Source organism: Mus caroli, unplaced genomic scaffold, assembly GCF_978045245.1.
Source record: "Mus caroli unplaced genomic scaffold, Mus_caroli_1 scaffold_10, whole genome shotgun sequence".
NCBI lineage: Eukaryota > Metazoa > Chordata > Mammalia > Rodentia > Muridae > Mus > Mus caroli.
Genome location: NW_028227265.1, coordinates 48,878,710 through 48,901,695, shown reverse-complemented (window position 1 = coordinate 48,901,695; position 22,986 = coordinate 48,878,710). Strand labels below are relative to the sequence as shown.

General features: G+C 44.4%; 1 protein-coding gene and 1 pseudogene across 6 annotated transcripts in view; one reads left to right on the top strand and one right to left on the bottom strand.

Annotated features, from left to right (window-relative positions):
* Positions 1–268: 268 nt before the first annotated feature.
* Positions 269–22,986, bottom strand: part of Gab1 (GRB2 associated binding protein 1) — a 116,333-nt gene continuing 93,615 nt past the window's right edge. For 4 of the 6 annotated variants that reach the window (XM_029480335.2, XM_029480336.2, XM_085843793.1 and 1 more), the window contains 7 exons: positions 21,671–21,756; positions 21,197–21,500; positions 12,794–12,883; positions 11,538–11,631; positions 11,158–11,281; positions 5,777–5,899; positions 269–2,360 (listed from right to left, as the gene is read on the bottom strand). In XM_029480335.2, coding sequence (XP_029336195.1) covers positions 2,202–2,360; positions 5,777–5,899; positions 11,158–11,281; positions 11,538–11,631; positions 12,794–12,883; positions 21,197–21,500; positions 21,671–21,756 — 980 coding nt within the window. In that variant the 3' untranslated portion in view covers positions 269–2,201. The remainder of the gene's footprint in view (positions 2,361–5,776; positions 5,900–11,157; positions 11,282–11,537; positions 11,632–12,793; positions 12,884–21,196; positions 21,501–21,670; positions 21,757–22,986) is intronic. The other 2 variants (XM_029480337.2, XM_021170114.3) reach the window with 1 other exon arrangement.
* Positions 6,685–7,788, top strand: LOC110300069 (L-lactate dehydrogenase A chain pseudogene; annotated as a pseudogene).

Sequence of the window (22,986 nt, the reverse complement as noted above, 5' to 3'; positions counted from 1 at the left end):
TTTCACCTGCATGCATGTCTGTGCATGCGTCTGCAGTGAGTGTCCAGAGGCCAGGAGAGGAGCCAGACTCCCGGACAGAATTATGAATGCCTGTGAGTGGCTATGTTGATGCTCGAACTGAAATCCAGTCTTTTCTTACGAGCAGCCAGTGCTTTCAATCACTGAACCATCTCTCCAACCCCAGTATGTGTTTTCTTGACACTTGTTGCTTGCTCAAAAAAAAGAAAGTATATTAAAAGTAAGAAAAAAGTAACACAGCTCACACAGCAAACTCAAACAATCTTTTTTTATTTAAAAATCCACCTCAAAATTCAGTTCTGGGTTTTAGTTTTTGTTTAAAAAGAAGCGAACATTTAAAAGCATCTAATGTTACTACTCTACACTTCATCTAGTTATGAACACAGCTTTCAAACTGACTGGAAAAGCCAGGGGAGAACTCGGATTAGGCACAGCACTGTGGCAAGTGGGCCAGAAAGCAGGGTGCATTGTGTACTCAGGCAACAGGTAAGAGGTCTGAACGGAGAGAGACAAGCCTCAGCTGCAGACATTCTGTTCTCTGTGTCCCCTCCCCAGGCCACCAGTGAGCCTCAGATCAATGCAGAGATATTGTCCTTACTGTGTGAACAACGGGAAATGCTAGCTGCTTCTCAAGGTATGCGGCAAAGCCTAGACAGACCCGTGTAACTGCAGTGACACCAGATGATGGCATGTGACAGGTGAGACTCACAGACCTGGCTGGGTAGTGGTCACGACTATGGTGACTAGAGCGTTTTGCAAAGCCTAGACGGACACGTGTAACTGTAGTGACACTAATTCAGAGCCAACATCCACACCAGACGATGTCACGTGACAGGTGAGACTCACAGACCTGGCTGGGTGGTGGACACAACTACGGTGACTACAGTGTTTCACAGCAGCAAGGCTCCAACAGTTGGGGAACTGGGGCAGTGAGTACAAATCACAGTACAAAAGTCTTAATTCATTTACTCACAAAAGCAATAGGTGCTTGCTACAAACAAGAATCACTTAAAATGACATTTCTTTTTAAAAAATGCAGATATAAAACATTAATTGCATAGGGATTTAAATATAAGGCCAAGAAGATATTAAGTAGAAGAAAGAAAACCCTAGGAAGAGCACTACGGTGGAGAGAGAGAGAGAGAGAGAGAGAGAGAGAGAGAGAGAGAGAGAGAGAGAGAGAGAGCTATCGAAGAGTAGTAATCTTGAATTCCTGCCTAATTCATTCAAAATCACAGTATGTTGCTGACAGTGAATGCCAACTGTTTCATTAATCCTAAACCAAGATTAGGACTAACGAACACCTAACTGAAGCACTTTGTCTGACCCAATCACTGTATTAGCACATCAGTGCCTTGTACGTACCTGATTAGTCAGTCATATAATCTGCCGTTTGCAAATAATGTTCAACACACATAAACAGGAGTAAGAACAGGCCAGCAGTCCATGCTGTGGATGACTTGGGGGCTTTGTAACTAAGAGGCAGTCTTTGAAAGGTGCAAGATCCTACCCAGCAGAACCTTCACACAATGAACCCAAAACACTGTCATTAACAACAACAAAACAAAACAAAAAACCAAAGTCCTACAGTTAAAACCTAAGTGTACATGAGTCAGAGAGCTAGGTCTTGACCTGGTATATACAATATCCTCGGAAATTTTGTAAAACAACGAAGGACAACTATGTTCTACAGCTTAAGCTAATGGCTACCACCTTCAAGAGAAAAGCCAATCGGTCAACTTACTTCCTGTTTTAATGGTGTTAGCCCTGTAGCTTCAGCTGGAATTTCCAGAATTACAAGTAGCTCAGTTCACTTAGTATTGTTATATAGAGTAGTGTGAGGAGGCCAAAAGACCTCGCAAGGAAAGTCTGTTAAGGTAGATCGGGAAGACCCAAACCAAGGTTTGAAATGAAAAGTGCATCACTCTAGTAATACTACAGGTGTGTTAACTAGGGACAAGGCTTCTCTGTGAACTAAAAACACTATTTCCCCGGGTTATGTACACGTTACAAATTCAATACCACACAGCACCATTCACAACCTAATTTGCTTGAACATGTGTGAGAGGGCCTTCTCTCTGCCCCTGCTGGCTCGAGGCTCCACTGAGAGAATAGGAGCATCTTCACTTGGCATCTCACTTTCCACTCAGATCTCTTCTGTCAGCAGAGGCGATGGCATGTCTTCACTTCACATTCTTGGTGGGTGTCTCGGACTCAGTGGACTGCCTCCCGTCCGTCCAAGCTTCTCTGGTACTCTTCAGGGCCAGAGTCTTCTGTTGGTCCACCACGACGTAATCCACCCTCTCGTCTGCCATGCTGCTGCCAGAACCACTGTTCTTTTGCTAAAAACACAAGGAAATACCCCCAAGGGGCCATTTGTGTGGGTGGTTCTGAGTGAAACCCAAGATTTGATATTGATACGTATGCAGGGTATGGTGGTGCATATCTTTCATGCCAGCACTCGGGAGGCATAGGTAGGCTGGTGGATCTCTATATTAGAGTTCAAGACCAGCCTGCTCTATGGAGAGTTTGAATCAGCAAGGGTTGCATAATGAAATCTTGCGTCAAAACAAACAAACAAACAGGCATTCCCTCAGATTAATGGTATTGTCTGTCCACTCTCTAACTTGACACCGATTTCTCTTAATTTTAAAATTATATAGAACTATTCAAACTAATAATACTGCTATCACAGATAGCAGTCATAGAAAATCTAGCTCATCTAACACACAGAGCCAGACTCTCTTTAGCTTCTGTTTGAGTGTCTTTTTCCCTCGCCTGGATCAGCACCAAACAGCTCTTTACTCTGTGCAAGAAAAGTACGTTTGGGGGGCTGGAGAGATAGCTCAGAGTTTAAGAGCACTGATTACTCTTCCTGACGTCCCAAGTTCAATTCCCAGCAACCATACTGGCTCACAACCATCTGTAATGGGATATGATGTCCTTTTTTGGTCTGTCTGAAGAGAGCAACAGTGTATACACATATATAAATTAAAAACTTTTTCTTAAAAAATTAACCTGTAATTTTGGCAAAGTTATATTTGCAGGAAAGTAAACTACAAAGATGTCCCCTCTTGTCATAACATGCAACTAGATACACAGTAACTGAAAGCTGCCTCCTCTTCTCTATTTTTTTAAGATTTATTTATTTTATGTATATTAATACACTGTAGCTCATCTTCATACACACCAGCAGAGGGCATTGGATCCCATTAAAGATGGTTGTGAGCCACCATGTGGTTTCTGGGAATTGAACTCTGGACCTCTGGAAGAGCAGTCCGTGCTCTTAAACACTGAGCCATCTTTCTTTTTTTTTTTTTTGGTTTTTCGAGACAGGGTTTCTCTGTATAGCTCTGGCTGTCCTGGAACTCACTTTGTAGACCGGGCTGGCCTCGAACTCAGAAATCCGCCTGCCTCTGCCTCCCAAGTGCTGGGATTAAAGGCGTGTGCCACCACGCCCGGCACTGAGCCATCTTTCTAGCCCAAAATGTGTAGCCCAGACTGGCCTTGAACTTGTGATCCTCCTGCCTCTGCCTCCTTCAACAAATCGTACTGGTCTGTGCCACCACAACCAGGCCCTCTTTTTTTTTTTTTTTTTTTTTTTCTTTTTTTGGGTTTTTCGAGACAGGGTTTCTCTTTGTAGTTCTGGCTGTCCTGGAACTCACTCTGTAGACCAGGCTGGCCTCCAACTCAGAAATCCACCTGCCTCTGCCTCCCGACTGCTGGGATTAAAGGTGTGCGCCACCACGCCCGGATTTTGAATTTTGTTTTGTTTTTTTTTTTCTTTTTTTGCAGGCCCTCTTTTCTTAAGGTTCAGCTAGATACACAGTAGCTGAGCCAGCTGGGTGGGCAATGCTCTGTAGGGTTCCTAGATAGCAAGGACATTCTAAGATCTTCAGGGAGGATGGGTAGGGACTCAGTGCGGTGGGTGGGGAAGGAGGCAGGGAAGGTGGGATGCTGATAATAAGGCTCCTGACAAGCTTGAAGGAAGCTGATGTGATCCCAGAGCAGGAATCTCAATGGGCCTCCAGGGGGAATTAGAGATGCTCTGTGGAGGAAATTCAGGTCCTCCAAGTTCAACCATGAATTTGTAATAAAAATGTATAAACACACAAGGAGACAGCCATAAAGAGTGTGGGCTAACAGAAACAGTACATGCAAATTCCGGCCTCCAAGGACTTATGAAGTGTGTGACCAGTGTTAAAGGATAAAACAGAAAAGGCCTTAAACATACAAGTAACACAAACAGATTAATGTCAGTTAAAGTAAATCAAACAGCATTTCACCCCAGAGATAAATACAAAATATCAACAACAAAAGACAAAACAAAACAACAAAACCAAAAAACCTCAACAAAAAGGAGAATTAGGAAATCTGGTGATAGAGCTAAAAACTATCCAAAATTAAACAGATACATAGATCATAGAACAGAAAACTACAAAGATATAGAAATAGTAGGTATACTGTATGTGTTCCTGGCAGGTGATAAAAAGGTAATCAAAAGAAGCAGAAAAGCCATGTGTACAGCCATGGCATGTGTGTTGGCGTGCACACGTACATGTGTGTGCATATGTGTGCATGTGTGTGTATGTATCTGTGTGGTGTGTCTGTGTGTATGTGTGTATATATGTTCATGTGTAAGTATGTGTATGTGTCTGTGTAGTACGTCTGTGTGTGTCTGTGTGTATGAGTATGTGTACATGTGTACATGTGTGTGAATAGCACAACTTCCAATCAGATTAGTGAAAAGACATCTACGTCATGAAACTATAAATTCAGCAGGAAACGTCTGAAAAGCAGCCAGAAAAATAGTTAGGAAGTGTCCAAAGGGCACATTTGACAGAACAAGAGACTGCACAGCAACAGAGGGCCTCCATGCAGTAAAGAGGCTCAGTTAAGAACTGACTCAGGGGCCGGGCGTGGTGGCGCACGCCTTTAATCCCAGCACTCGGGAGGCAGAGGCAGGCGGATTTCTGAGTTCGAGGCCAGCCTGGTCTACAAAGTGAGTGCCAGGACAGCCAGGGCTACACAGAGAAACCCTGTCTCGAAAAACCAAAAAAAAAAAAAAAAAAAAAAAAAAGAACTGACTCAGTAGCTCAGCTACCCTGACAGTATGACAGTGGCCTTTTCCAACATGGTAAACAGTCTTTTTTATTCTGGTGTAAGACCACATCACATTAACATGACTGCAGTGAGCTTTTCTCCGTGTAAATAATGACATCTTCTATAAGCAAATCTTTCAATTTTTTTCAACCTTATTTCAGAATTCAAATTATTGAAAATTATGTAATTATGTCACAGGAAAAAACCCAAGAACTGTGATCTCAACAAAACTTGTTTCTAAAATAAAGAGACTTCAGTTATACACAACCTGAAAAGAATTCACTACCAAAAGACCTTCATGTTACAGGGACTTCAACAGGACATTGTTGAAAATCTGAGTCCAAGAGAGAATGATAAGCCAAAGAAAATGTAAGAAAATAGGACTTAAATAACAAAGTAAGTCCGGTGATGCACGGGCCGGAAGGAGGGCTGGGGGTGGGGGAGGCTGTACACTGCTGTTACGGAGGAGCTGAGCCTGTAAAACTGACCGACCTCTACAAAGAGAGAAACAAATCTATCAGACTTCATGATTCTGTTGCTTGTGACTTAGGAAACAACAGTCACTAAATTTAAATAATCAGGTCCCCAACTTTCCCCAAAGAACATGGTCCCTCAAAATGTGCTTGACCTATCTAGAGAACACGGGCTCACTTACCTTCCGTGGTGGCGTAGACTTCCCAGAATCTAGGTCTAAATCCAAGTATTCGACTTGTTTGTCTCCTTTGGGTTTATTCATCGGGCTGCTCCCCCCATCAAGGCTGTTGCTGGCAAAGAGATTCTGAAAACAGAACAGCGAACAGTGGGCAGACACTCAGGAGATGCCCTCTTCTCCTGGGGGATGGGGAGGGTCACTACCTTGTTCAAAAATGGTCTTGAACTCCTGGGCTCTGAAGTTAAACTTAGTTAAACTAATACTCAGCCTGAGTGCTGTAGCCACTGGTAACTGTCCCTTACTCAAGTAAATAACTTTACTTATGTTTACACAGGTAAGTGACCCTTCGAAGAAACAAACTGCGAGGCTCTGAAAGAAAATGGTCCCCCCATTGGCACATTGGGAGTGGCGCCATTAGGAGGTGTGACCTTGTTGGAATGGGTGTGTCACTTGAGGTCTCTTTCAGGTCTCAGAAGCTCAAGTCTGCCTCCGGCCCAGACATTCACTTCTGCTGCCTGCCCAGTCAGAAGCAGAATGCTCAGCTTCTTCCCAGGCACCAGGCCTGCCTGGATGCTGCCATGCTTCCCACCTGGTGATAATGGACTAAACCTCTGAACTATAAACCAGTCCCAATGGAATGTTTTCCTTTATATGAGTGGCCGTGGTCATGGTGTCTCTTCACAGCAATAGAAACCCTAACCAAGATGCACACACACACACACACACACACACTCAGAATTATGAAAATAATAATAATAATAAAAAGTCTTAGACATCAAGTCACAGACAGCTGCAAAAGCTCTCATTCTTAAAACCATGCAGGTCTGGGTGTGAAGGTACACTTGTAATTCTGATATCCGGAAGCCGATGAAGGAGAATTACAAGTTCAAGACTGTCCTAGGCTGGTGCTGGAGCCACTGTCGCTGAGCTCAGGCCACGCTGCTGCTTGCCCATCGCCCCCCATCGTGCTCTAGCGGTCTCAAAAGATTCAAAGTCCAAGATGGCAACCCTCAAGGACCAGCTGATTGTGGATCTTCTTAAGGAAGAACAGGTCCCCCAGAACAAGATTAGAGTTGTTGGTGCTGTTGGCATGGCTTGTGCCATCCGTATCTTAACGAAGGACTTGGCAGATGTCATGGAAGACAAGCTAAAGGGAGAGATGATAGATCTCCAGCATGGCAGTCTCTTCCTTAAAACACCAAAAACGGTCTCCAGCAAAGACAATTGTGTGACTGCAAACTCCAAGCTGGTCATCATCAAGCAGGAGCCATCAGTAAGAAGGAGAGAGCCGACTTAATCTGGCCCAGCGAAACTCGAACATCTTCAAGTTCATCCTTCCCAACATTGTGAAGTACAGTCCACACTGCAAGCTTTTTATTGTCTCCAATCCAGTGGATATCTAGACCTATGTGGCTTGGAAAATCAGTGGCTTTCCCAAAAGCCGAGTTATTGGAAGGGGTTGCCATCTGGATTCAGCTCGGTTCCGTTACCTGATGGGAGAAAGGCTGGGGGTTCACCCTCTGAGCTGTCACGGCTGGGTCCTGGGAGAACATGGCGACTCCATTGTCCCTGTGTGGAGTGGTATGAACGTTGCCAGTGTCTCCCTGAAGTCTCTGAACCCAGAACTGGGCACCGATGCAGACTGTTTTAAGGAGCAGTGGAAGGAGGTTCACAAGCAGGTGGTGGACAGTGCGTACGAGGTGATCAAGCTGAAAGGTTACACATCCTGGGCCATTGGCCTCTCTGTGGCAGACTTGGCCGAGAGCATAATGAAGAACCTTAGGCGAGTGAATCCCATTTCCACCATGATTAAGGGTCTCTATGGAATCAATGATGATGTCTTCCTCAGTGTCCCATGTATCCTGGGACAAAATGGAATCTCGGATGTTGTGAAGGTGACACTGACTCCTGAGGAAGAGGCCTGCCTGAAGAAGAGTGCAGACACCCTCTGGGGAATCCAGAAGGAGCTGCAGTTCTAAAGTCTTCCCAGTGTCCTCGCACTTCACTGTCCAGGCTGCAGCAGGGTTTCTGGGGAGACCACACCCTTCTCATCTGAGCTGTGGTTAGTACAATGGTGTTGAGGTGATGTGGGGAAACATCTCAGTCCCCACAGCTCTGCCCTGCTGCCAAGTGGTACTTGTGTAGCGGTAACCTGGTTAGTGTGGCAGTCCCACTGTCTCCGAGACACAATGCCAACTGTGCAGGCTCGATTACCCCGTGAACCTGCTGCATTGCTGCCCTGCACACCCTCATCAAACGTGCCTAGGCCAACGAGTTCCCAGTTAGTCATAACCTGGCTCCAGTGTGTACGTCCATTATGCATATCTTGTGCATAACTGTTCTACAGGCTATTTTATGTATTATATGTGTCTGTAGTGTACATTACAATATTATGTGAAATATAAGATCTGCATATGGGTGATGGAACCAACCACTTAAGTGTCATGCCAATGAAAACACCAAATAAACCTTGAACAGTGAAAAAGGACTTTCCTAGGTTAACAACTGCAACTTCATATCTCAAAACAAAGCAAAAAAAAAAAAAAGAAAACCATATATGTATGTACCTAGCTACATTATTATAGTGAAGGATCCTCATATTTCTTGCTTTCAAAGGGAAGGGGGGGGGAAGAATATGACCAATATGTGTGTGTGTGTATTTCTTTGGTTTTTTGAGACAGGGTTTCTCTGCGTAGCCCTGGCTGTCCTCGAACTCAGAAATCCACCTGCCTCTGCCTCCCAAGTGTTGGGTTCAAAGGTGTGTGCCACCACTGCCCGGTCAAAATATATTGCATTAAAAATTTAATAAAGGGTCTGGAGAGATGGCTCAGCGGTTAAGAGCACTGACTGTTCTTCTGAAGGTCCTGAGTTCAAATCCCATCAACCACATGGTGGCTCACAACCATCCATAATGAAATCTGATGCCAGCTACAGTGTACTTATATACAATAATAAATAAATCTTAAAAAAGAATTAAAGATCCACATTTAACTTTTGGGTATTTAGAGAAGAATGAGTTCGGAGTACATTAACTAAAGGATGTGGATCATGACTGTGGCCTTTCCAGTAACTTTTCTGCTTTCTCTTAGTCTGATGCCATTCTTCCTCTAAGAAGAATATGATAAAACTCTCTAGAATCATGTAACAAAACCAGGAAGATAGAGGGCAGCACTAACAAGTAAGAACAAACAAGCTTGATGTAGAGAAACAGAAACAGACTTTGGCAAGAAGTTTCAGACCAATGGCGCAGCTCACAAGAATTCAGGAACATCTGGATGCCCAGTTAAAATGGCTGGCACCCCCTCGCCCCTTTCCTAGGTTATGAGAAAGGAACCCTGAAATGTGCAATAACAATCTTTTTGTCCTCTGAAGGACACCATCTTTCACTCTCAGCTTGGGGCGAGGGTAACACTCTGTGTCTAAAGGTGACCACTGCAGACACACCCATGCCCTACCTTGCGCTGGCTGGGACAATTCTTACAATATTATAAAGTCATAAAAGCAAGGCATAAATCCCTAGGACCTGGCACAGTTAACTCCAGCCAGCTGTTCCCCAAGAGAATCTGTCAGCATTCCTAACTGAACTCTGTGTAATTACCAGCAGAACTGGACTTCTTTTTCATCTTAAAGTAGGGCTGAAACCCAGCTTTTAGACTCTACAGTAGCCTGTCACCCAGTGTTTTCCCCACACAGTTTTTAGAGAAACTCTAAGATTCAGAGGCTTGTTCTAGATATTCTGTATATCAAGTAAAAAAACAAACAATAGTGCTAGGTTTTCTAAGATTCTTACATATAGAAAATGTAAGCATCTAAGTGATGCTTCTGTCATTCCCTAGGGAGTTATGGCAGAAGTGCTGGACCATGGCTAAAATTTAGGCCACCTAGTTCACTAGGTGGACGTGTGACTTGACCTTTACACACACACAAATCAGATGTGGTAATGAATCTGTCCTAGCTTTTCTAAGACTATTAATTTTGTTTCCACTGATTTAATAAATCCAAGAGCATGTTAGCCCTGTGAACTTCCATGGCATTCCATCAACACACTGTGTTCCAAGAGTGAAGAGCTCTGATGAAGCTTGCTTGACAATCTAATGCAGGGCTAGGAGGGTCAGAGTCGTGGTAGCACGGGAAGCTGCAGAGGGGACAGTTGACTTTTCAGCTGTACCTGGTACACAGCAGAAGTTACCCGATGCCCTGGGTAGAGGTGCTACAGCGAACCATCTGCAGTGTACTGGGAGCTGAACTCCAGTAAGAGCAGCACGTGCTCGCACTGCTGCACTACCTCTCCGGCCCCAGTGTCGGCCAGTTTTGCTTATTTGGAATTTTGAAAATTCATCACCTCATATTACTTTGAACATATCAAGCAAGTCAAAATAGTTTCCCGCTTTAACATCAGAAGGTACACAAAATTCTTAACCTCCTTTCCTCAGTTTGACCTCTGAATTTGATGTCTTTTTAGTCTTCCCTTTTGTTTAACTGGAAGATTATCAGGGTCCTTCTGCATATGACAATTCCTCCCGAAGCCTGGAGGGCTTCACTGTAACACACTGTCAGTGGATATTCTTTTTTGATATTCTTTGTGTGTGTGTGTGTTTTGAGACAGGGTTTCTCTGTGTAGCCCTGGCTGTCCTGGAACTCGCTTTGTAGACCAGGCTGGCCTCGAACTCAGAAATCCGCCTGCCTCTGCCTCCTGAGTGCTGGGATTAAAGGCATGCGCCACCATGCCTGGAGTCAGTGGATATTCTTGACAAATATTAAAAAGCAGAGACTATAATAATGGTGTTTAGCTGGGGAAATGACTGTAAATCCATGAGAGTGGATGTGAAATGTCCTTCAGAAGGTTCCAGTGCGAGGGCTTAAGGGGCACAATGGCACTCCTGAGACACTGAATTCTTCAAGAATTATTTATGTCACCAGGGTCTTGTTCTGAAGAGGGTGAGGGACTGGGGCTCCTTGTCTCATTTCACTACAGGTCATAAAGCCAATAGCTTTGCTGTGCCACTAGCCACAACCATGTGTCACCACTGGCCCAAAGTGACAACACTGAGCAATCACAGACACTCCTAACACTCCAAGTCACGTAAACCTTCTCTGTCCTTATAAGTTGATTGTCTCGGGAACTTGTTACCAGCTACGGAAAGCTGTAATGAAAACCTTCATGTTTTTCACTGATTTCCAATTGTACAAATAGAACAATTTGATTCCAGCTGGTCTGAGACTTTGACAGTACTTAAGAAAGCATCACTTAAAAATTATTTCATTGTCTTTTCAAGGTTAGGAAGAAAGATGGGAGGGTAAATGTGTACAGACAGAACATTTTAAGCTGAACTCGCTTCAAAGGGCAGCTCAGGTAGAGAAATGAACAGGAGGCCTGCACGTACCGGGTCTTCGCCAGACAGATTTGGATTCATGGGGACATAGTTCTCTTCACTGTCATGAGAGTCGCTGCTCGATGTCGTACTGTGCACAGAATCAGGCCGAGGGGACATGGGAAACCTAGAGGAGCTAGAGAAAGTGACATCATGAACCTCACGGAACAGGTGTCAAATCACCCCACATACCCATATAAAAGTAATCTCGAACATGCTCTTTCTGCAACAGTCATTAGTTTACAGTTACATATCAGGCATTTTTATTATGACAAATGAAGATGCTCTTGACTTTGGGGCTTCTCTAAATTCTTTTTCAACCCATCTCTCTTGAAATAAACAATTTTCATTGTCTTGCTACTCCAACTGTGTGTTTTCAGTAGAACACTTACTCCCGAGCGAAGCTCCTAGTGATGGGAGATCTGACTGGGGCTTGCAGCTCTTCCCATTCTGATAGAGGTTTTATTTCTAAAGGTGCCGGCTTGACTGAAAAGAAAGGGAAGGAAGGTGTGAGTGTACAGAACTTCACAAAATAAACAAGGCCCCCTCAATGTTGCAATTCACACTTGGTAGGCAGACATCATCTTACACAGAGAAAAAGGTCTCCAGCCACAGAGTCTAACGCTCAGCAACGAAAGGTCTAACCTCTACTACTGCTCCTACTATATATGGCTTCAACACAATGATATTGCTTGACTCAGCTCAAGGTCTAACCTCTACTTGTAAATATAAATTAAACAACAAAGTAACGTATGCTCCTTTAAAGCTTCTCTGGGCACTGCTCTCATTAATGAATTGTTTTATGAATCTCATCTTCATCTGTGTCAGACACGGTCCCCACCATTGAAGCCTCAGTATAGTTTTTCATATGTAAAATGATGTGTAGAAAGCACTAAAAACTTCGCTACACCCCAAACCAAAAGAATCATAAAACAACAACAAAACAAAACCTCCTAAGTTTTCTTACTTTGGGTTCAAAAATATGTAATCATAATCAACTATCTTATCAACAGCACTGGGGCTCAACGTTCTCGTTTCAAAGCTGCAGATCACATAGGCTCACAGCTCAAGCAGAGTAAAGATACAGTTAGAAATCTTGAGTTAAGAGCTTTCCCATCTGTATCCTTAAAACGGACACATACAGCATCCTGGGCTGAAGAAAGGGGACTTTTCTTCATGTTCCCTTTTTAAAAACAAACAAACAAACAAACAAACAAACAAAACAAAAACTTAAAAAGGTGAATAAGAGTTTAGCTGTCATTTTCTAAGCCATGCCATAGTAAAACCACTGAAATTATTTCTTATTCTATTTCACAACAGAAAACAACATATACATATACAAAGACAGGAGACAACCTGGGCTCACAGCAGCCCAGAAGCAGAAGGGAAACAATGAGCTGCTGCCTGGAAAGGTAAGGGGGAGGGAGGGAGGGAGCCAAGCCTGACTGAGGGCACACACTATCAGATAATCCCCATGCAGTGAAGACGCAGGCCCACTGCGCACCTCCATCTCGAGATGTGCTCTCTTAGAACTACCACACAGGGACGACTGGCAATAGCAGCCCTACATAAGCTCTCCTTCTTTTCATCTGAAGGGAAAAAACCCATAAAAAGAAATAGAATCCCAGTGCCCCACACAGGTACATACCCTTTCTTCTTGTAGCAAAGTCACCTATGGTTTGTGAATCAGTTCGCTCTAAACCATGGGGTTTGGGTCTTAAAATTTTAGGACTCTGACCTAATTGGTAAAAAGAAGACTCTCTTATTAAAAATGTTATTTTTAAACTGGAAAATGGATTCTGTTACACAAACAATAAAAGAAACAGAGTCAGGTGCAGAAATGTGACATATTAAAAGCATAAACAAAAACTTGTTAGCGAAAGACATCCAGTCTCGCTAGACACAATTCATGCTCAGTGCACCAGAATGCAGGGAATGGCATGCTACAGCGTCACAGGCACAGGGGACGAGAGAGGGCTGGCTAAAGGGACAAGCAGCTGCTTGCTTTTCCTTCCTTGAGGAAAGGAAGGAAGCACATGGGCCATGTTAGCGTGTCTTCTAACATGTCAGACAACAAGACAATGGGAAAGGCAGAATGGGAGGGGCAGGTGAGGCTTCCCCTGGCTTTAACATGGTTCTGCAGGGAAGCCAGGTGGCTTGTCCTCCGGAGCTCAGTTCCGAGTTCTCCAGGTCAGCCTCTGACCTTAGACCTCAGTGGTCACACACTGAGTCAGTCAACCCAGGGCGAGCAGAAAGGGGCTTCTTAGCATGTCTGTTCTTAGATGTGGAGCTGCTGCTGCTGCTGCTCTGAGGACACGGATGTGGCTGGGACGTGACCCGTGGGAACACCACAGAGCACTGGCACATGGAGTGTCTAGAACACAACCATCACAAACTGTTCCTGAGGTTATCGGTTTGCAGATCGCCTCTCCTACATACTTTTTCAGAAGGGCCCACAATGGCTTTACATTCCTCCTGATTTTTTCTCCTTAGTATTCTCCAAATCTTTTGTTTGTTTGTTTGTTTGTTGAGATAGGGTCTCCCTACACAGGTCTGGCTGCCCTGAAACTCAAAGACCTGCCTGTTTCTGCCTCCTCAGTGCTAGAGTTAATTAAAGTAGTGAGCCACTATGCTGGGCTGTAGTCACCAAATCTTATCTTTATGTTTGGGGTTAAGTAATGGCTGCTCTCTTGGTGTGGTTTCTCACACTTCTTTAGCTTCATACTCCTGCCTGCAATTGCTGTCCAGTGCTTAATGTACCACATGTCCAAACCAGCTGCACTACTAGCAGGGCCAGCCCAGGGGGCCTGAGGTGCAATCCTCAGGGTGGCATAGGAAGAGCCCGGCTCCTCTGCGCAGTTGCATCTAGTCTGAACATGTCAATGAAGAAAGAACTTTTAACTGAGAGGCATTAAAATAGAAGGAGTAGGTCATCTGGGGAGACGAGAGCCTTTGTGAGCACAGCCCTGACAGCTCCCGTGCACAATGACCTCATCTACAAGAAACCGTGAAGCTTGCTGGGTAGGAGGGGTGCAGCTTTTGATCTCAGCACTTGGGAGGCAGAGGCAGGTGGATCTCCGAGTGTGAAGCCGGACTGTCTACAGCTCGAGTTCCAGGACAGCCAGGGCTACATCGAGGAACCCTGTCTCAAAAAACAAACAAAGAAAAACAAACAAAAAATAGTGAGGTTCTTAAAACCAGTAAGCTCTTTTGGCATGTCCACAGACAAATCGGAATCATCAAGAACCCGACAACAGAGTTCACAGTCCTAACTCTGGGCTCTCATTGTACTAGACTTGTTAAATGCTTAGCTATCTAGGGAATGATTTTGTTTTGTTGTATTTTTTTTTCAGGGGTGGGACTGTTTCAAATTAGTTCCTATCTATGTTTCTTTAAGTTTCTTTTTTCTAAATCTTAATGTAGTAAAACAAAACAAAATCTATGCTTAGAAGAAAAGTAAGAACAAATTTACTATTTGTGAAGGAAGCGCTCTGTGTGTGTGTGTGTGTGTGTGTGTGTGTGTGTGCGCGCGCGCACGCATGTGTGTGAGTGTGTCTGTTTGTGTGAAGGTGTAAGCGTGTGTTAAGTGTGGCGGTCAGATGACATCCTTTGGGTGTCAGTCCTTGCCTGAGGAAGTAATCTTGGCAGGGACTGGTGGGAACTCGAAGGTCAATGTTGTTTTAGTCTTCTCTAACTAGGAGAAACTTCAAACTGAAAGACAGAAGAACCCAAGAGGCATCAGGGGCCTGCTGTGTAAGACAGCACAACAGGGGCTGATGAGATGGCTCAGTGGGGAAGAGCATCGACTGCTCTTTAGAAAGTCCTGAGTTCAAATCCCAACAACTACATGGTGGCTCACAACCACATGTAATAGGATCTGACGCCCTCTTCTGGTGCATCTGAAGTCAGTTACAGTGTACTTATTTATAATTATAAATAAATCTTTGGGCTGGAACGAGCAGGACTGAGGGAGGGAAGATGACCAGATCTAAAATATATTCAGTTCCCAACAACCATATAAAGGCTCACAACCATCTGTACAGCTACAGTGTACTCACATACATAAATAAATAAATAAACCTATAAATAAATAAGAAAGAAAGCATAATAGAGCATCCAGTCACTTTCAACGAATTACACCAAACATGAGCTGGTTTTGTCAGACAATATGGGAGACCTTGGTGGTGTGGCCGGTGTTGTGCCTCTCACAACATCAGCCTTTCTCCCTCTATTCTCCTCAGGAAGTATGCACGTTCTGCATTGGCCAGACTGCTCCCTGCTCTTTCTCAGAATTATCAGCCCACCAAGGCTTCTTGAATCCATGGCCATCCTCTCTACACGAAGCTTGCTAAGTTACGTTTTGTAAGATTGGCTCGATAGACACGGTGGCCCTTGACTTGTGATGGTCAGGTATTGTCTCAACTCATCCAACCCTCCTCCCCAAACTTTCAAAAGAAAGTATGACCAAAACAAATACTCAAGTGGTCACTGAGAAGTGAGGCTGCGGAGAGCCCCAAGGGCAGTGACTAAGGTTCTAACGGGATTGGAACCTTTGAGTCCAGGAGGAGATGTGACTTTCTTATCTCCATGTGCTTACTCCTGCCTGGAATCCCCATCAAAGTCATGCTATGCATAGCATGTCTTCCCAAGTGCACTTCAAGTGTTCCATAGAGATCGCCTTCACAGCTAGGATAACTCTTGTTAGTTTTATTCCAATTCCTCATGTGTCATGAAGAAAACAACCTTCTCAACAATCATCTCCAAGCAAAAAGGACCTCAGTACAGCTCCATTATCCCAACCGACGACCATGAAGGGTTTGGGAAACTGGGAAAAGTTCCCACTAGGGGAGATGATAAACAAATGTGATTTTTGTATCATTTTATAGCAAAGTATAATTATTTTATTTTAAATCAGAATGAAACATTTAGTGCCAAGTGATTGTCACTGTCTGCATAAAGCTCTTCACCCAGAGTGCTCAGAATAAAGCACTCATTAGCATCTTTAGTTAGCTTGGCTGAGGGTGGCTCCTCGGGATGTGGGATTCTTCTTACTTTCCTGTGCTCTCCTACGGTGCTCACCCATCAATGACTGAGCAATCCCCTCCCCTGTTGGGAAAGGTCTTCCTGCCACTCAGCTCCCCAGCTCTGCCTCCTCTCCCCTGCTCCAGCCCTCATTGCCCCTCCCCCTTTATCAGGCTTGCCTTAGGAGAGCTGTCCTTAGAGTGACAAAGCTAACCAGCATTGTGAATGTCCCTGGGCATTCACACACACACACACACACACACACACACACACACACACACACAGTGTGTGTGCTCACTCGTTCACCTCCTCTGTCAAACCTACATGGTGAGTGTCTTAGGGAAGTGACTCCATCTTTCCTTGGGTTTACAGACGCTATGCCTAGCGAAGGGGATTTACTGAGGGTAAGCCCTTAGCTCTCTGATAAGCAAACCTCATTTATATTGAAGTCCTTTCAGAAGTGTTCAGCTTGAGTACAGTCAAAATCATCACATGAAAGTCCCACTTCAAATACACAGGGGCAAGCCTCTTTGGAAAGCCCTGCATACGAATGGTCTCCTACATGTTATGTAATGCCTACACAAACTCAATGCTACGCTAGAACTTTCTGAATTGGCTTCGAATCTTGCAGGCATACTCTTCTAAAGTTGCAGGACTTTTTCCAGTGGGCACCCCAGAACCAAGGTGGAAGAAAAGTAAAGCAGATGACCTGAGGCAGGGTTGTGAAAGAAAAACATTTGTACTTGTTTTAACTCTGTGGGGAGGAATATAATAAATACTGTAGTGCCTAATGGTGAGTATTACATGGGGAAATGTCTCAGGCCGGTACGGCTATGCTGTAGGAACACAGTCCATACTTCCTTCCTTTAAACTCTAACAAGTATATCCACAGTCTGACTTAGGAATTAAACATTAACTCCTGTGTATGGAAATTTAGTGAAGGAAGGCAGAGACCTGGGTCAGTGGGTCAGTGGGTCAAAGCACGGGCTGCTCTTGTAGAGGATTGGGGGTGAGTCTCAGCACCGACATGGTGGCTCATAACTGTCTGTAACTCCAGTTGCACACTGGATCTGATACCCTTTTTAGGTTTCCTCAGTCGCTAGGCATCTACTTGGTGAATATAAATATTTTTTAAAAAACTTTTTAAAAATTAGTTAAGGTATTAGTATCACTCATCTGGTCTTTAAGTATTTATTATCTTATGAGCATAATTTTAAAGAAAGCATGGTCATTTTTAATGATATTCAAAAACTTCAAGATCTCAATTTTTAAAAAGTTAGAATGAGCCAGGCGGTGGTGGAGCACCCCTTTAATCCCTGCACTTTCGAGGCAGAGGCAGGTGTATTTCTGAGTTCAAGGCCAGCCTGGTCTACAGAATGAGTTCCAGGACAGCCAGAGCTATACAGAGAAACCCTGTATCAAAAAACAAATCAAAAGCAAACTTTAAAAAAAGCTAGAATGATAAAATCAAAATCTCTATACAAATAGAGGAAAACACACCATCGTTGGTGGCTTCTGCCTCTGGCATGACCTGGAAGATGGAAGCAGCAGAATCCAGATGAGCACAGTGGTTAAACAGGGCCCTCTGGGTCACGGCTCACTATTACTGAAACCCAACAGATATTTTATAAAAATTCCAACTCTCCCAAAATTCCTTTTCCATTAGAAACACAAAAGTGTCACAGCTACAAACTGTTCCACTCTGTCTCTAGAGAGTGACTGCTCTACTCTTCTGGTATCTCTTACAATATGCTTAAAGCTCTCCTTATTAAATGCACACATAATCTTGTTTGAAACAAACACTACAGGGCTACTAGCATCGGGAACTCTGAGCTAGCGATCAAGCTGTGACAGCAGGGACACGCCAGGCGTCTGCACACACAGCACCTCTGTACTTCTGTGGCCTCGGTATGTAGGAAGCATTTGAAAACTGGCCAGCACCACATGTATACTGTGGCAGGGCAAATAAAACTGAGGCAGAACCGAGATGAGGCTGCCAATTGTTTGTCATGGACTCTTTCAAAGAGAGCAGCTCAAACAAACCAACACCCAGCTGGCTGAGGCTCCGAGAGGAGCCAGGCGCACCTGGCACAATCGTATTTCCTTATGAATTAGTTAATAAGACACTGAAAGGACGGCTCAAGTAATTTACCCGGACTCGCTGAATTTGCAGATACAACTCTGATCCCTTGCCACGCCGAGTGAAAACAATCTCGTGGCCCGAATGGGACACATGCTCCAGCTCACACACACTCAAGGACAAGTTTAGTTGTGAGACTTTGATTTCAGCTTTTAGATTGTCTTTTTAGTGCTTTGAGACAAGGTCTCACTGCATAGCCCTAGCTGGCTTAGAACTCACAGAGATCTGCCTGCCTCTGCCTCTGCAGTACTAACCCTGTCCAACTGGAATCTGGGTTTTAAACTGCTTGCTTGCCTGCCTGCCTCTCTCCCTCCCTCCTTTTAAAGATTTGTTTATTTATCTTATGTATGTGAGTACACTGTAGCTGTCTTCAGACACACCAGAAGAGGGCATTGGATCCCATTACAGATGGTTGTGACCCACCATGTGGTTGCTAGGAATTGAACTCAGGACCTCTGGAAGACCAGTCAGTACTCCTAACCGCTGAGCCATCTCTCCAGCCCTAAACTGCTTTTCTTAACAGTTATACTTTCCCAGGCAAAGTATTCTAGATTCAGCAAACACCTTCATAGGCTTCTTCCCGGGAATCCTATTGATTTAAATTAAAGGTACGAAAGAAAAGTAGAACCCCTTTTACTAATACTAAATCTCAATCGCCTCTTTAACCTTTGGCTAAAACTGTCCCTGGATGTAGTCCCCTGGGTGCTCTTTGTCCGTTCATCATGTATCTAAGCAGATATGCCAACTAAAGTATCTGGCCAGTGAAATCACAGTGTGGTGCTGGGGATGGATGTCCTGCCCATTTCAAGTTTGCCTAGTTCTTAGAAGAATAACTGTCTCCAAAAGTGATCCAAGCTGGCTTTGTTCTATTCTATGGAAATAACGTGCTGCTTTAACTTTTGAAAAGGGGATCTCAAAGCCAGGTAGTGGGACCAGCACTTGGGAGGTAGAGGCAGGTGGATCTCTGAGATCGAGGCCAGCCTGGTCTGACAGACAAGTTCCAGGTCAGCCAGAGCTACACAGAGAAACAAATAAAATAAAAAATTAAAAAAAAAGATTTCAATACTTTGTGTCTACAAGATGCGTACTGATCTTCCAGGGACCCTTGGACCAATTACAGATCTCTTCGTGTTCACTTACATTTTATGTCAAGAAGAAAACAATTAGTGAGATTTCTAATTGAGGAAGAGACAAAGACAAACAAAAGGGACAAAAAGCCTGTGGCACTCACACCCTTTCTAATACAATTCCAGATGGTGGCCATGAAGCATGGGTGTCTGGGAGTCTACGGCTACCACATGGGGCCATTCTCAACTGTGTGAGACCAAAGGTGGGCGTCTGCCCCAACAGCAGCCAGGTGTCTGTGTGAAGGCATAACCTGGACCACTCAAGTGATCTCTAAGAATCTGAAGCCTGAAAATGACGGAGGAGGCATTAGAGGCAGATATTGACGGGCAAGGGCCAAGGAGGGATCCAGGCGGGAGGACTGAGGCCAAAGAGAAGTGCTGCAGGCCAAAGGGTGCAGAACCCAGTCAAGGGAGAGAACTCAGGGAGGGAAGGAGAAAAGAAAGGAAGCGGACAGAGAAGATGCAGAGATGCCCCACAAGACAAGTGCACAGGGCAAAGATCACAAATTACCATTGAGTACGGCAGAAATACACCCTTTCTTACGTAAGAATAAAACCAAACCCTTTAGTGTGAAGAAGTCTGAGTCTCCCACAACTACAACATAATTAGTACTAATGATTTAAGCCCAGGTTAATAAGTTTGCATAAGCATTACATGTCCTGAAAAAAGCTATAAATGACACGTGGCTTTTCAAATGACCTTGATTTCTCTGCAAGAAGCCAGAAGTCCATCACTCTATCTAACTACCATACAACTCTAACTTTAGTTGGTTATCAAGACTAAGCCGCACACTAGTGCTGTGCTGAGCACAGTGGGTTGCGTTTAAAAGACTTAAGCCTAAATTTGTTTTGTTTTGTTTTGGAGATGGGTGCAGCTCTGGCTGACCCAGGACTATGTAGACCAGGCTGGCCTTGAACCACAGAAATTTACCTGCCTCTGTATCCCAGACCCCAGAATGAAAAGCTAAGGCCACCATGCCTGGCTTGAACCTAAGTTTTTAAAACTTGAGGAGACATTACCCTAAGTGGCTGAAGGCTTCCTTTGACAAAGAGGACCAGGCCTCACTAGCTCCCCTGCTTCAGAGGTCAACTTTCCTTACATCGTCCAGAATTAGAGCCATAGACGCTTCCACTTAGCCTGGAGCCAAGGCAGGTGTTTTTAAAGTCATGATGTGGAGAAAGAGAAAGGCTATAGTAGACATCTTCACTATTCTTAAATAACCACATCAAGTGCATTACTATCTGGAATCGAATTTGATAATATACAAAATAGCAAAGCAAGGTCATATCTAGTGTTAAGCTTGGTTTGCTATGCTTTACAAAAGCAAAACAGTTGGCAGAAATTAACAACAACAAAACAATCAAGACACTGACACACATACAACCTGAGATTTCAGGTCTCTCTTGACATGTGTGAGTGTCATACATCAGGGGAGGGGAGAGTCAGGCAAGGGTCGGGAGCTCTACCTATATCCTCTGGGAAGAACATTCCAGATTCTTCTAGTGCTTGCCTGCTGCTGCCATTGCTCTGGGTATTCTCAGTCTGTAAGCTCTACTGTAGGTCTGAGGAGACCTGGAAATCCCACCTGGACATCAACATATTCATTTACGAATAGTAGGACTTCTGAACTTAAGGTCGCAGGCTATATAAAGTGCTTCAGCATAGTCCCATGCCAGCCTAAACAGTTTCATGTTTTGGTATGGTTAATGGAACCCTAACTGCATGCCCCCACCTTATCCTTTACTGGCCACACCCCCTTACCTTTTCTGTCTGGCTTGAGGTTCCTATCCACCGGGGGTGGTTCACAGTCAGCAACAGGAACTGGCCTCCTGGGAGGGGTCTTTGGGCTGGACCTGAAGCCCATATGAGCCGGAGGAGGGACTTGCATTCCAAAGGAAGAAAAGTCAAAGGTCCCTGGGGTCATTGGCACATAGTTTGGCTCCTGGATTGGCTCGGTAAAGCTGCCGGAATGTTGTCTCGGTGGCGAGTTGGGGTTCATGGGAACGTAGTTCTCATCCAGCTCTTCACCTGAGACACCTCCCGCTGTCAACACGCTTTTGATTTTCTAAAACACACATACATTTCTCTTAATAAGCAAAGCCACCGTCACACACAAGTATCGTGCCTGTATCTATGGAACCTGTAGTTACTTTCATTTCCTGGTCGAATATAGAGTATGGGGCACTAAGTCTAAAGAGTCAGAACGTGGCAGGGCCAGTGGTCAGTTGTACTTACATACTGGCTATGGAAGCCTTCCAGGGAACTAGATCTATCGCTCGGAAAGGTCCGTGGAATATCATAGCAATCTTGAGAACTAGCATCTGGAATTGAGGAAAAAAACAGTCAGCTTTTGTTCCCGTGTTAACAGCTCGAAGGTACTCTCTCTTCACACTTGTCCATGAACACGTGTTCATGAAAGGACACTCATCAAGCAGGGTCTCTAACTGGCACGTTAAGCACACACCTATGTGTTTACCAATGTCATCATCTGACTATGACAGCAACCGAATGTCCAAGCCTGGCAGGAGAAGGATTATCTAAAGATGGAAAAAAGAAATGATATCCATTTTGAGCCACTAACTTATAACTAGGTTATTTAGCCTCTTTGAAATCCCAGCAACGAGCGGTGTGTGTGTGTGTGTGTGTGTGTGTGTGTGTGTGTGTGTGAAGTTCAAGGTCACCCTCAGGTACACAGTGAGACAGGGCTACATGAGATCCTGTGGCAAGGTGAAAGGAAGGGAGTGGGGAGGGGAGAAGGACAGGGATGGAGGGGAAAGACAGGAAAGAAAGAAGGAAGGAGCAGACAATTTCAAACGGGTATTAGAGGGTTGAACATATACCAAATAAAATATTTCTATTGTTGCCTTTTTTGCAACAGCTAGAAAACTCTACCATAAGATACAGAAATACTAATACACAGATTTTAGGGCATGTGCACTTAATACCTGATTTTTTTAAAACAAAGTTGCCAAAAATACACATTGGAAAAAGCATGGCCTCTCCAACAGGTAATAGTGAGAAACTGGATAGCCATCTGTGTAACAATGAAACTAGATCCCAGCAGCTCATCCTGCAAAAACCAACTCCAGTGGCTCAAAGACCTTACAGCGGGATGTGACCTGAAACTCAGAAGTGGCTGGGGAAGAAAGAAGCACAGGCCAGGCAAAGCACACGCTCAATTGACCTCGGCCATCCAGCACACGGAACCAACAGCTGACAAACAGGACCTCATGAAATTACAAATGACAGTGCAGGGAGCAGTGACCAAGTAAAGGCAGCCTACAGAGTGGGAGAGAGCCTTTGCCAGCTGTACACCCAACATGGCGCTCATAGCAAGAATGAACTAAAAACTAAATAAGAAAACTGCCTAGCCAGTAAATGGGCTAACTAAAGGAGTATATAGCACCCAAGGAAAGGAATACAAATGGCCATTAACACACAGACACACACACACACACACACACACAGACACACACACAGACACACACACACACACACACGGTTTAATAACCTCAATAGCTGTCAGAGAAATGCAAACCAAAACCGCACTG